Consider the following 15,546-nt stretch of genomic DNA (forward strand, 5'->3'; position numbering starts at 1 on the left):
GCTCAATGCCTGGTCTTTCCAAAACAGAGAAATTGTGTTATGTGATATTGGCACTTGAATTAATTTATCTGCCATTTTAATCCTAATGTCAAGGAAAACAATTTTTCAGCTCCCGTTCTAGACTAGTGACCCTAGTAATGTTAGGAGGAGGTCAGCTCATTCAAATATATCCAATTTTTTTGAAAAAAGAAACAATTACTGTAAATATATTTTAGCACAGATTGTTCAAGCAAGGACTGAACATTAATACTGTCATATCCCCAGCAGCTCCCTGTGAGTCACCCTTACACTTTTTCACGTACATCACGCCTTCCATTGCCTGCTTCAAGTGGGCATGATGGGAGGCGAGTGGTGCTGTTCACATTTGGTTTGAATGTTGCTGTGTGAAGACAGCAGATGGTATATAATGAGTAGTTAGACACACTTATCAATCTGGGGTACTGCATTGCCATTACATATAATTACATAGAAACCACAAAGCAGAAACAGGCTATTCAGCCCAAGCAATCTGTATTGGAGTTTATCTTCCACATCAGAAATTGACCCTGATCCCAGGTGCCAGCCCTGTTTCCACATCCCCTTATCCACCTTTTTCTTCAATCTTACCTATTCTCCAGTGTTGACATGGTCGCATTATCGATCACTATTTTTGGGTAGTGCATTTCACAACCCTCTATGTACACCAGCAACTTACATTTATGCAGTGCCTTTAATGTAGTAAACATCCCAAGGTGTATGATGTAAAAAATAATTCCTGCTGAGTGCCCTAAATCTCTTACAATTAACCTGATATCCATGTCCTCATGCTCTAGACCTCCCTCAATCACTGAAATAAGTCAGTTTCTATCTGCTCAGCCCCATTCTTCCACAATTTCGAATCCCCTCTAACAAATCACACCTTATTATAATAGTGACATCCCCACTAAACCTCTGTCCTTGCAAACTGCAGACACTGTTATAGATCTGTTTGTAGCCATTGTGCTAACGTGTTGATGAAGTACATTAGAGGTAATTTTACGAGTCTATAGTGCCAGCAGGAGCCTCACTCAATTATGTGGAAAATCACAGGCAGTGTGTTTCTGATAAGTACTGCTGCTGGGTGAGTCTCCCTATCAGCAATGCAGAGGCAGTGAATTATTCCATTCTGAAATATCTGAAAAGTGTTGTACGTATTACCAGCTTTGCGTTCTTCCCTAATCATCTAACAGCTTTCGCCTTCCAAGGTCCCTCTCCCAAGCAAATCTACCATAGCTTGTTTATTGTGATTTGTTCTTGTCTGACTGGGTTTTATGATCTGTTCCACATTGGCAGTTCCAATTATACACAATCTTAACTGTTAATCACAAGAACAGTAGGAATTGAGGCCAAGTGCTCTGGCCCATGGAAATTTCTTCATCTGACACATTTACCCTCACATCAGACTGTAATAACTGATAGAGTTGCAATTTTCACTTTTGCCTCCTTACTTATTGCAGTCTTTTGTGTCAGTATAACAACTACTTTCTTTGATGGCCATATGTGTACTGTACAGCTGTATAGTTATATTTCTGTTATTCCCAACAGCCTAGCCTTTAGCCTTCAACTCACAGCAGCTGTTAACCATCTCTCACCCCAGCTTTAATATGCTTACCTTCAGCAAATCCTGTGTCTCCCTTCCCAGTTGTTTCCCCCTTGTATGGACCACATCTTCATTCTCTCAAGCCCAAAGGGTACAGATATGAGCCTTATCTGAACTGGACTAGCCATATAAATACTGTGGCTACAAGAGCAGGTCAGAGGCTGGGATCCTGCAATGAGTAACTCATCTCCTGACTCTCCAAAGTATATCCACCATCTACAAGGCACAAGCCAGGAGTGTGATGGAATACTCCCCACTTGCCTGGATGAGTGCAGCTCCCACAACACTCGAGAAGCTTGACATCGTCCAGCACGAAGCAGCCCGCTTGATTGGCACCACATCCACAAACATTCACTCCCTCCACCACCAACACACAGTAGCAGCAGTGTGCACCATCTACAAGATGCACTGCAGGAATTCACCAAGGCTCCTTCGACAGCACCTTCCAAACTCACAACCACTACCATCTAGAAGGACAAGGGCAGCAGATAGATGGGAACACCACAACCTGGAAGTTCCCCTTCAAGTCACTCACCATCCTGACTTGGAAATATATCGCCGTTCCTTCACTGTTGCTGGGTCAAAATCCCGGAACTCCCTTCCTAACAGCACTGTGGGTGTACCAACACCCATGGACTGCAGCGGTTCAAGAAGGCAGCTCACTCACCACCTTCTCAAGGGGAACAAGGGATGGGCAATAAATGCTGGCCCAGCCAGCAAAGCCCACCTCCCGTGGATGAATAAAATAACTGATTTAGCCATCCATTGTCAGATCTGCCTGGGCCACATAAAGCATTAACAGGCCCCACTCTCATCTGCCAAAACTGCCCACCACTGCAGAATCATCCTGGAGAGCAAGAATAACCCCTGACTTCTGTGCACTACTAAACATGTCATTAAACATTAAATGTCTCCTGGCCTCTTCATTCTCACCTTCAGCGATAACTGCACATTCTCAAGGGCAATTAGGGACAGGCAATGAACGCTGGCATTGTCATCCCATTGAACGAATTTTTAAAAATGATTTTCTTTATCACAGAAATTGATACCAATTCTGTTGCCACCATCGCAGCCTTCTTTCTCTTACCCCCAGCTCCCCAATCCCCCACCCCCCACCCCTGCTACTCCAGCCCTGAATCCGTGTCTTTCTTGAGTATCTCTCCTATCTCCCCTCATGTCCCATTACTCGATAGGCCCACCTCATGATCCATTCACCCTACTGCCACTACACTGCTGAAGGCCAACTTTCTTTCCTGGTGCCCATGATAGTTGACATTGTAAATGGTTTCCTTGCTTCAGGTACTATTCTCCTCCCTTTCAGAACGGCTGTCATCACCCACTTTCTCAAAAGAACCCACACTCGACCCCTCTCTCCTGCCTCTCTTTCATCTCCAAAGTCCTGGAATGCTGTGTGGCCTCCCAATTTTTTCCCATCTTTCTCACAACTTCATGTTTGAATTTGTCCAGTCAGTTTTCCATGCCTGCCATAGCAGTGAACTGGCTCTAATCGAAGTCATATATGTGACTGTGACCATGCCGTTCTCTTCCCTCTATAGAAAATCTAGTGGACATGAAAAGCACAACATAAAAGTAGGTTGGGACTCGCATTCTGACATCGTGTTTTGTCATTTCCCCCAGATTTTCCTTTGATAATTCTACTGGATAAGTTGCTCATCAGTTGCTTGACAAGCATTAAGGAATTATGATGCAACTTCATCGTGATTGACCATGATTCCTTCAAAAATGTCAACAAAGTTAATAGTGCTCTCAGAAGTTGCATGCTGCAAAGTCAGAAGCACTGATTGTTTAGATTCAGATCCTGCCTCAACATAATTTGCACCCTTTTTTCACAGACCCAAATGACTCAATTGCAGTCATTTTGTTAATGGTGTTTACTTGTAATAATTATTATTCTAATTTGATATGAAGTAAATTCAAATTCTGCACAAAACCCCAACATCATTACCACCCTCAAACCTAAATATCAGTTGATTTTTACTTGCAGGCTTTAAAGGCTCCTTCTTCCCGCACAAAGCCTGATGCTCACGTAAACCTACAGTCATTAAAACAGCATCTGTGACCTCCTGAACCATTAATACATGACAGCAGGTCTTGTGACAGAACAGGAGAGATGTTAATGATCCTGTTACACTCAGTATGAGCTCCTGAGTCTGTTAACAACGTGAGGGTAGGTCTTGTGAGAGAGCAGCAAAGGGCTGTTCGTGATTGTGCTGCAGACTGTGCTGGTTATCATTCAGACACAGAGCTGAGAATCATCTTTTCCCTGTCTGTTCTACAGCACCATTCTGCATTGCTGAGTAACACTCGATGGATTTTCATTAACATTTGACCTCCTCCTGCCCCCAACTTCACATACTCCATCAAACCTTAAATTGTACTGCCATAGGACTAATGTTTGGAACAAATTGACATTAGTTGAAGCATCAAACCCAAACGAATCTTTTTACTGTTTTCTCACGTGGCAGACTTGATGGACCAAAAGGCCTCCTTCTATGCTGTATTAGTCTATGATTTGTCTACCAGTTTTGTCCCCGATCCTCCTTTTCTCCTGATGGCATTTTTTCCTTGCTGGAGTTGGTTTCATTGATTTTTTTTTATCACGCCCCCCCACTCCCCACAATTGCTTAATTCAAGTGATTCTACCTCATGTCTTAGCCTATACAGTCCTCTATACATCTCTTTTATGAGGATATGATTTTAACTCTTACTGCCCAGCAGAACCCAAAGAGATGAGGCAGGTGGGCAGTTAAAAACCCTCTGAGTTACATACCTGCCAGAAAGCCACCTGGATCTTGCCAAGTCCGATTTCAACCTGAACAGGCAGCAAAGGCACCTTCCTGAGGCTGATGGGTTCCTAATTGACACAGGCAGATTAGGAATTGATGATAGGGAGGCAATACAACACAGAAGGAGGCCATTCAACCCATTGAGTTCATGTCGGCTCTCTGTGAAGCAGCTGAATCTATCCCATTCCTCCGCTGTATCCTCGTAGCTCTAGGAGTTTAAGTCAGTTACACCCTGACATTACCTTTGTGCTCATTGATTTGTTTTTATTTGAGTTTTCCAGCAAGAACAGGATATTGCTTTTATTGAAATTCTCATTCCTGTGTGCAAATCCCTCAATGGCCTCACCGTTCCTACCCTTGTCAACTAGAGGGAGATGGTGGTATAGTGGTATGTACTTCAGAGATCCAGGCTAATGCTCTTAAATTCAACTTCTAAAAAATCTGGAAATGAAAGCTATTCCCAGTAATGGTGACCATGACACTATCATCAATTGTTGTAAAAACCCTTTTGGGTCACCAATGTCATTTAGGGAAGGAAATCTGCTGTCCATACCTGGCCTGGCCTACATGTGACTTCAGAGCCACAACAATGTGGTTGACTCTTAACTGCTGTCAAGGACATTTAGGGATGGGCAACAATTGTTGGCCTTTCTAGCAACATCCACATCCCACCAAATAATGGAAAAAAAAACCTCCTCCAGTCTTAGAACCCTCCAAGATTTCTGTGCTCCTCCTATTCTGGCCTCTTGAGTATCCCGATTTCAATCACCCCACCATTGGCAGCTATGTCTTCAGCCACATGGAACCTAAGCTCTGAAATTCCTTCTCTAAAACTCTGCTTTTCCTGCTCTCTCTATCTTTCAAGATTCCCCTTAATACCTACCTCCTTGACCAAGCTTTCCTCATAGGTCAATCCCTCCACCCCAGGAATTAGTTTGGTGAACCTTCGTTGCACTCCTTCTATGGCAAGTATATATTTCCTTAGGTAAGGAGACTAAAACTGCACATAATACTCCAGGTGTGGTCTCAGCAAGGCTCTATATAATTGTGGCATCAGAACCTGTATAAACAGGCATTGTTTAGAAATTCTAAAGGCATAGGAAATTCCTAACCTGCAGGTGTTGCTACCCTCCTTCCTTCTTTCCCTATCTCCTGAAGGATCATGAAAATGCCACAAAAATTAAAAAAGGAATGATTGCCAAAACACAAACTATAAAAGTCTTGGAGGGAAAAATATTGGGATTAAATAATTTCCTGGACATTGTATATGGTGAGTGCTTCAAGCTGGGTGGAAAATCAGCTGTCTAACTCCATATATTTTATCCTCTTTGAGTTGGATATCTCAGTTTGAGATTATTGAGTGCTTCCTCATGCAAAACAAACAGAAGAGACTATGATGGGAATGGAGGTTAAAAAACTATCACTGGTATGGTGCTCATAACCAATCATAAACTGCACATTTTTCTATCTTAGGAGCACCTCATGGAAGCCAACATTGACTCGTTCCGATGTGCCATGATACGGGAGTCCAACTATAAAAGGGTACAGTATATATTTTGTTCATAATTTGGAAAGTGTATGTGGAACAACTTGCATCTCTACTTCCGCTCTTCATGGGGAAGAAGATACCTAAAAAAGCACTTTACATTGAAAAGGAAAAAGAAAGTGAGCATCAAACAGGAGAGGAAAAGGGAAAGATGGGAGGGTTAAGATACAGGAACTACCATAGAGGGAGGTTTTGAAAAGGCTTTTGAAAGTAGGAAGGGAGGTGGTAAGACAGTCTAAAACCAGTTGGAATTTCTACAGGACAAGAGCATAGCAGTTGAATGACTGGGGAAGTTGAATAAAGAGATGCACAGCCCTGAATTTTTCAGTCGGCAGGCATGAGCTATTGGTGGGCCCGGGAGAAGCCGGGAAACAGGCTCCCAACCGTGATTGGCCCCCCACCATGATTTCACACTGGCTAGCCAAATAACGGCCAGCCAGCATGGAATGCGCGCCGAAAAGCTCAGCACAGTCAGAGTGGGAGCAGGAAGAGGGTGGGTGACGACGTGACCACGGGAGCGGGTGAACACTTCGAGAGAGCTCCCTGAAGGCAGACGCCTGCCTCAGGGAGCTGCAGACCTGCAAATAATGAAATGAAGCAGTAAAAAGCTGCAAAGAAAATGCCCATGCACCACAATCAAGCACCTGAAAGCATACCTCATAAAAATGCTGTCCCCAGATATTTCTTTTTATTTTATTTCCTAATGGAGATTTCATCTCGCCCTTGGATGAGGCTTCATGAAAAATGTAAAGGCCGATTCACCCGTCTGCCAACCGTAAGGTTGGATGGGCCACGAAAAATCGCAATCAATTGCGCTGTTAATGGGCTTAATTGCCCACTTAATTGTCAGCAGGTGCGCTTCTCACTTTTGCGTGCGCTCACCGCGCGAAATATCGTGCGAGTGCGCGATGATGTCAGGACGCTCGCCCGACGTCATCTCGCGTGATTTTACACCCCAATTGGGTGTGGCATGTGCCCGCCCGCAGGACGTAAAATTCTGCCCGTAGTTTTAGAAGAGTAGAGTTAATACTGTGACATAAAGGAGGAAATCACTGAGTTAGGGCAAAGCAAAGACATGGAGAAAGTTCAGAAAAAGGATGAGAATTTTGAATTCTACTCATTAGGGTCTGGGTGAAGTAATCAATCTTTGAGATGTTTGAAGTATGGGATTTTGGGAGGATGAACACACAACATTTTGAGTGAAAAGAAGCTTGGAGTGGATTTAAGACAGAGAAACACGTTAGGTAAGTGTTAATCAAAATGTTTGTCAAACCTTGAGGCCAGAAAAACAGCTTCTGCAGTGAAGGGGCCAACATGCAGAGGTTGTTATGATCCCAGCTGATGTTACTACTGGACAAGTCAGATCCCAGGATGGAACCTGGCTTGATAGACCCTAACTTTATTTTTTTTGTTTAGTAATGTGGAGGGCGGCTACTGAACAGAGACACAGAGTCCGCTGATTAGCTTACAACAAAAGAATAAAACATTTATTAAACAAGAACAGATTAACTATATTACACTACTCCTTCAACCACAACTATACCTTTACAGTTACATACAGATTCGTAAGGATAGTACAAGTTACAAAATCTACCTTATACTCTAATGTTCACAATAAGTATGCAGTTCATGTAAACCAATGGGCTACCTGTGGTCAGACACCCCACACTCTGAAACCAAGTGACAGATGCCACCCAAAGCAGATGCTATGGATTTCTCATCAACTCCTCCCAGACGCTTGTCACATAGTGAGTCAACCAGTCTAACTGAACTCCGTCTTTCTCCCGAGGGTTTCCAATCTCAACGCTCAAAATACTTGCCTTGGAATCTTCTCCCAAACGCTACTTTCACTTGTATGTCTTCAACAAAGATCCACCTCCAAGGGTTTGTACTCTCCTTCCGATGTTCTCTTCCCCTGGATATCTACATGCATTCACTCTCGGGTATTCAGCTGTACCAAGCAGGACACTACTTCTTCACAGGCTATAGTAAGGAGTCAACCACCTTTGGTTGTCACCTTGGATCTTTTGGCTTTTCGCAAGCCCACTTTGCCTTGATTCTGTTCCCTGCAGTTTTCCCTCTTTAATTCAGAGCCTTTCCCTCTGCTCCATACTTTAACTTCACTGAACAGGCTCTGTTCCAGATTCCTGTCCTTGTCCTTTGATGAAACTGCCATCTTTTCCTGTATCACTCCCTGGTTTTGGGATTTTCTTCTTTGCTCTTTGGAGCCTGCTTCCTGCCGTTTCCTCTCCTGCATCCAGCTTCTCCTGGCACCTGCTTCCAACTGCCCAAAAACTGCTTTCTGTTTTTCCCTGTGTCTCTGTGGGCCCCTGTTGCTAGGCAACAGCACAGTTTTTCCTACTTTGCTTTAACTTCCCTAAACCACTTCAAGAGTCGTAAAACCTCATTAAAATTCAGCTACACAAACAGGGCTTCAGACCTGGTGGCCCCACTCTAAAGTGAAACCAAAATCTGGGCTTCAACTTTCTAATACACAAATAAAAAAAATAAATTAAACTTAAACTTAAAGCTATAGCTTATTCTTAACAAATATAAATACACATATAACTTAACTATCTCTAGTTCTAACAAAGTAGGAGAAAATCTTGTTTGCAGAGTGGGTGCGGAGATGGATTTGAGCTTAGATTTGAGAAAATCTCTAAGGTTTCCCACCTCTTGACTCAGTCTGAAGTGGTAGCTGGGGAGATTAATGGAACAATAGTCAGAGATGCTGGTGGGAGCCAAAGAGGATATTGTCAGTAGACAATTGAGGAAGAGACTTTGGAGGAGGTAGGAATGGTCAATAGTATTCCAGGCTGTCAAAGAGGTCAAGGAGGATGACAAAAAGCCATACTGTCCTTTCTGACACTGATGAATGCAATCTCAGTGCTCTGAGTAAGGTGTAAACCAGACAGGAAGGCCTCAAACTGGGGCACATGAAAACCTAGTAATGCACAGATGAGCAGCAGCCCCAGGAAAGTGACAAAACAAGAGACCTTGAATACTACTAATTTACGAACAAAGGTAGTTTTAATGCCTCTAGTGCTCAAAAGTAATTTGCCATGGTAAATCTTTGATGCCATCATGTAAATTAAAGTATCCCTGGCATCAGAACTTAGTTCATTTAAATTACTTTGTTATTTATACCCCCTACTCAAAATCCAACCGTCAAGTTAATGCTAGCAGCCAGAAACCAACTGCAAAGAGTTTTCTAGAAATTACTCACAATAGGAAATTAGGAGTGTCAAGCTAATAAATTCTGTTCAGTGAAGTATGTCGTCTTGGTACGCCAGTGCAATGGTGTAAGAGCAGAGTGCAATGATCGAAGGACTCAGTACGATGATCCAAGAGTAGAGTGCAATGATGCCAGGACAGGGCGTGATGATCTAAGGACACAGTGAAGGCTTATAATCTCTTTGCCTCTATAAGTCCACATTTAACAGGGTCCCAGTCTTTGTTCAGCTGTACTGAGTAGGTGCAGTGTGGATTCTCAGTGCCTCCCCACAGAGAGGAAGCTAAGGGCAGATCAGCATGGGATGATGTACTTGGCTAGCAGCCAGCTGAAGAAAGAACTCGCATTTATATAATGCCTTTCACAACATCTCAGAACACTTCACAGTCAATGATTTACTTCAAATGTACTTAACTGTTAAGCAGAGAAATGTGACAGCCAGTTACTCTGTTTTATTGCTGTTGGCTGTGAGATAAATTTTGGACAGGATTCTTTATTTCTACTTTGAATAGTGCAATGAGATCTTTACTATTCACCTGAAGGGGCAGAAAGAGCCTCGATTCAACATCTCATCCAAAAGGCAGTGTGGCGCTCCTTCAGTTCTTCAGTAGAGTTCAGCCTAGATTATGTTCTCAAGTCCCTGTGTTGCAACTTGAACCCGTGACCTTCTGACTCAAGGGCTGTGAGCACTATCCACCTCCAAGCTGATAGAAGAAGAGGCTCGGGTGCAGATCACCTGCCCGTGTCATTAGGGAATGCCACTCTCATTCAAGAAATGTTCCTCTTAGTCAACAACAACAACATATATTTAGATAGTGCCTGTAATAAATAAAACATCCCAAGGCTTTTTCATTAAACAAAATATGACACCAAGCCACATAAGGAGATATTAGATCAGATGACCAAAAGCTTGGTCAGAGAGGTAGGTCAGTCAATGCTTTATGTCGGAGGAGTATAAAAAGTGCAGCAAAAATAGTTATTTGATTCTTGGGATAAGAGGGGTGGTTGATTAGAATGGGCCTATACTCTGGTGTTTCGAAGAATGTGAAGTTATCTTCTTGAAATACTGAGGGGACTTGACCAGATAGATGCTGAGAGGCTGTTTCCCCTCATGGGGGAATCTCGAACTAGGTGTCGTAGCCTCAGGATGTGGAGTCCATTATTTAAGACTGCAATGAGACAGAATCTCTTCACTCAAAAGTTGTAAACCCTGGGAATCTTCTGCCCCAGAGAGCTGAAGATGTTCAGTCGTTGAGATATCCAAGGCTGAGATCAATATGTTTTTGTACTCCAGGGGAAACAAGGGATATTGGGATGGGGCGAGAGAGTGGAATTGATGTGATGATTTTATTGAATAATGGAGCAGGCTCGAGGGGTGGTGTGGCCTATTTCTGCTCCTGGCCAGGATTTTTACCTTGTCGGTCGGGCGGGCCCGGGAGCAGCCGCGAAGCTGACCACCGCCCGCAATCAGGCCCCGACATTGACTTCACGCTGGCTGTAACCCTGTCACATGAGCAGGGACATGTTATGGGTAAAATTTAAAATTTTAATTTAATTTTTAATTGCTGATGGAAACCTCATCCCGCCCATGGATGAGACGTTCTAAAAAATCCAAAGGCCGCTTGGCCTTTTTGCCTGTCCGCCAACCATAGGTTGGATGGCCAGCGAAAATTTTCAGTCAATTATTACTTTAATGGCCTTAATAGGCCTGTTAATTTTCGGCAGGCGCACTGCCAACTCCCACTTCTCGCCTGCCGACCGAAATATCATGCGAGTGCGCGATGATATCGCGATGTTCGCCCGACGTCATTACACGTCATTTTACGCTCGAGCGGGCCGGACGCGTGCCCACCCGCTCAGTGCAAATTTCAGCCCCTATTTCTAAAGCTTGTTTGGAACTCTGTACTCCAGAAGCTGTGGAGACTCAGTCGCTGAGTGTATTCAGGGCTGAGATCAATAATACAACAATTTTTGGCCATTAAGGGAATCAAGAGAGATGGGTTTAGTGTGGGAAGATGAAGTTAAAGGAGGAGATCAGTCATGATCTTATTGAACAGCAGAACAGGCTTGAGTGGGCCATATAGCTTACTCCTGCTCCAATTTCTTCTGTTCCTATTTAATCCTACCATCGTCTTATTGAGATAAAGGCCTTTATGTAGGCTTATTATTTTTAGTGAATCAAATTACAGTTGCCAAATTTGACAACCATTAATTTATTTACAATAGCACAATGAAAAAGTCAATAACATTGATGAATTGACTACCACTAAATTTGACCACTGGCCATATGTTTAAATCCGAGGTGTTGTATTTCACCAGGCTGCTGGGAGGACAGCTCCAGGGAAGAGATATGACCGTCTTGATTTATTTCAGTTTCCACAGATCAGAAAATCTGGGCTAACCACCCCAATTTCAGTAAAGGAAAGGGTCTATGAAGGTGCAGAGAGTACAAGTGAAATCAAAATGCCAAGTAAAAATGTGAATTTTGTAATACTGTAAACCATGGATGCAGTCCTGTGTCTGTATGCCAAGAATGAGTTCAAACACAGAGTGAAACACTTTGAGGTTTATTGAAGGTTAAATGAACAGACGCATTCATAGCCAATGCTATGATGTAATTGAAAAAAGATGTAATTGCAGAGGAACAGCAGTTTCCAACCAGTTCAGCTCAACCTTCCTGGCCTCTTCATTTCTTTTTATCTACCCTCTTACATTAAAATTTCTCCACTTTTATACATTGCTGACTATGTTATTTTGCATGATCTTGGATGCACTTTGTATCTGCGACTATTTCCGCAAGATACAATAAGGATAAAAGGAGTTTAAATAAGGACCTTTAAATTATGCAAAAATTAGATACTAAAACTATTTCTGATGACTGGTGATGTATACAAAGATAAAATAATGTGAGAAGGTACCTTTTGGTATCTTCTCACATTATTCCTCAGACTAATGAGGTTCCTCAGAAGCATGACCATAATTGTGAACTCACTGTATGGAATGTTACCTACTACTCAAGGGCACAGCCAATTGAAGCATCAGCATTTGCTCAGTGCTACCTCCACTCTCCTTAGGCTTGCAGTGAGAGAAAAGTGGGAAACAATTGGAAGGTAGAATTATAGCATTCTCCCTAAAAATAGGAAGAGACATTATGGGCGAAATTTAATGTAACTAATGTGGGTTCAGCCCACCAGTTGGAGAACCGGTGGAAAACCCATTTCGGTTCTGAAGGGGAGGCCTGATGGGATTAACTGGCCAGTCAGGCTTTCCCAGGATTCAGAGATCCTGGGATGGAAATCCTGCCCGTTGAATGCTGCAGGCCGCTCAGAGACTGGCAGCTTTCCATTGCCAGCAGCATCACCAGAAGAGGTGGCTGTTGCCAGTAATGCACCCAGAAAAAGGCATAGGATCACCAAGGGACCTAGACCACAGGTGAAAGAGAGAGGGATGGGAGGTGGGGTGGGGGGGGGGGCACAGGATAAAGGTCGGGGAGGGTCGGAGCCAAGGGCTGGTAGTGGATTTCAAAGGAAACCTCCCCGCTTCACAATGCCAGGTCCCTTGACCGAGCACTAAGTGCCTTTTAAAGAGGGACCAACCCCGTTGGGACCATCCCCAGAAGGACTTGCCTGGCAACCTTTGGAAAGCACAGGAAGGCCATGCTAGTCGCATGTGATCCCTGAGCAACGATTAAATTCTGGTGGACTCAGATAATTGGTGGCAAATGGCTCAATAATGAGCCTAATTGGCAGCCCATTGTGAGCAAGCAAGTTTCCTCCATGGGTCCATTCCCGCCTCCAAACTTGTTCTGTGGGAAGCCCTTGATCAATAAGAGACTCTGCTTCAATCATTCAGATGTCAGTAAGTTGCAATGACAGTCCAAAGGTTTAACCTTTGCTTGAAACAGATGTTCAGGATTATTGTCAAGAAGGAATAATGCTTTACTATAAATTTTCAATCTGGTAAACTGCTTTCAATTAGATGTATGGCAATATATTCCCCATTCACCTCTGTCATTTTCAGTTGGTTGGCTGTTCAAACTTCCTTCTCTTTTTAGCAAATCTGCTGAATCCTTTTCCTTATCGGTTGATAAAGGAAGTTTTGGTGATGTCATCACCAAGCTCCAGCTTCTACTCTGTTGTATTGGAGCTCAACTTGATCCCCACCAGAAGCAGTTACATTGTGCCTGTTGCGGTGAATTGGACTGTTATTAATGGTTGCACTGTTAGTCATGATGGGCTTAAAATTCACCAAACTGCTGCTCAGTGTCCCTCACATTTTTGGTCTCTTCACCTATATTCGCTTTATATTGCTAGTTCTACGGGTCACAACTAAATCATGGAGCTGTGAACAACTGTTTTATGCTCGAATGATGGGGTGGACATGGGGTCTCCACATTTCACAACTGAGTGGTCAATGAAATCTTGCATGCACATAGCTCCATGTAACCTCAGAAGTTAACATTTCATTTTGAGCAGTGATTCATTATTAAACTTCAAGGTAAGAGTTGCCCATATATAGACCCATTGTAAACTGTATCTTTTGCACACCTGACCTCTTAATTATATGTTGCATAAGATAGAATCTAACAAACTGCAGGAGTGACCCTTTTAAAAGCTGCTCCCACCACCTACACAAGTGAATTAGAATCAAACGCTGCTGATATACAAAGGATTGCAGAATTATCTTTCACGGATATCTTCTGTTGCCATAGTTACTTACATGTCTTTCTTTGTAACCCTGACAGCGAGTTTTGTCTGAAATTATGAAGGAGGAAGAGGCCAAGATGAAACACAAAGTTCAAAAAGCACGACCAATTCCTGCACAGATGGTAAGATTAGATAGATTACTTTAAAAAGGGCAATGCCTCTGTTGAACTAACAAACACAGAAGTGTCATAGGAACGTATTTAGTATCTATGCTTTAATAACACTAACAATAACCTCGAGGCTATAATGTTTCAATGGGCTCTGCATTGAATCTTACAGGAATTTGCAAACCAGTGATAACATGATGAATATTCTTTGTGAAGATAAACAAATTTGGAAAATGGGACTTTAAGTTTTGCTAACATTGTCCTCAGTTTTTTTAATTCATTTACGGGACGTGGGCATTACTGGCTAGGCCAGCATTTATTGCCCATCCCTAAAAAATTCTTGAACCGCTGCAGTCCCTGTAATTTAGGTATACCCACAGTGCTGTTAAGGAGGAAGTTCCAAGATTTTGAACCAGCGACAGTGAAGGAAAGGTGATGTATTTCCAAGTTAGGATGGTGAGTGGCTTGGAAAGGAACTTCCAGGTGGTGGTGTTCCCATGTATCTGCTGCCCTTGTCCTTCTAGATGGTAGTGGTTGTGGGTTTGGAAGGTGCTGTCTAAAGAACCTTGGTGAGTTTCTGCAGTACATCTTGTAGATGGTACACACTGCTGCTACTGTGCGTCGGAGGTGGAGGGAGTGAATGTTTGTGGATGTGGTGCCAATCAAGCGGACTGCTTTGTCCTGGATGGTGTCAAGCTTCTTGAGTGTTGTAGGAGCTGCACTGATCCAGGCAAGTGGAGACTATTCCATCATACTCCTGAATTGTGCTTTATAGATGGCAGACTTTGGGGAGCCAGGAGGTGAGTTACTCGCTGCAGAATTCCTATCCTCTAAACTACTCTTGTGGACACAGTATTTATATGGCTAGTCCAGTTCAGTTTCTGGTCAATGGTGACCCCCAGGATGTTGATAGTGGAGGATTCAGTGATGGTGCCCCTAGATGGATGGGGGTTAGGCCCATCAGAGATCCCCTGACTGATATTCATTGATCCCTATGGGAAACAAAAGAAAGGTAACAGTTTAGCTAGGATTGTCAGCACAGTCAATTAGCTCATGAACATTTATTGTCAGACACGAAGAGAGTGAGATCATTATTGGATGTTTTTCTCAGCCCATTGTGGAGTTTTACTTGGCATTGGTGTATTTGGTCACTGCCTTTGACTTTGTCCCTTCCGACATGGTGTGCTTGGCCAGTTCCCCAGAAGTTGATGGTGCTGCGCTTGTTGTAATGGGCCAAACGGGAAGCCTCATCCGCTCAAAAATATGATGCTCATGGCTTTGGAGGAGATGCCAGTGTCGGGATGAACCTACTTCATCACTTTGTAGACGTGGATATAGTAACTCTCCTTCCTCAACCTTCGCCGCTTCTTCCCGCTCTTTGCTGCCTGTTTCTTTAAGGCTTTCTTGACTCCCTTCTTGGGAACTCATCCACCATCTTCAGTTTCAGACAGGGTAAGTCATTGCAAATTGGAGGAAGTGTCAGGGGAAAATTGGGGGAAAATAGAATATTTACAAAATCGATCTTCTGTG

The 15,546-nt window shown here is 43.2% G+C and overlaps 1 protein-coding gene across 1 annotated transcript in view; it reads left to right on the forward strand.

Moving 5' to 3' along the window:
* cfap99 (cilia and flagella associated protein 99) overlaps window positions 1–15,546 on the forward strand; it is a 134,059-nt gene that overhangs the window by 48,396 nt on the left and 70,117 nt on the right. The window contains exons 6-7 of the mRNA XM_078560769.1: window positions 5,899–5,967; window positions 13,948–14,031. Coding sequence (XP_078416895.1) covers window positions 5,899–5,967; window positions 13,948–14,031 — 153 coding nt within the window. The remainder of the gene's footprint in view (window positions 1–5,898; window positions 5,968–13,947; window positions 14,032–15,546) is intronic.

Source organism: Cetorhinus maximus, chromosome 2 (genome assembly GCF_964194155.1).
Source record: "Cetorhinus maximus chromosome 2, sCetMax3.hap1.1, whole genome shotgun sequence".
In the NCBI taxonomy this organism is placed as follows: domain Eukaryota; kingdom Metazoa; phylum Chordata; class Chondrichthyes; order Lamniformes; family Cetorhinidae; genus Cetorhinus; species Cetorhinus maximus.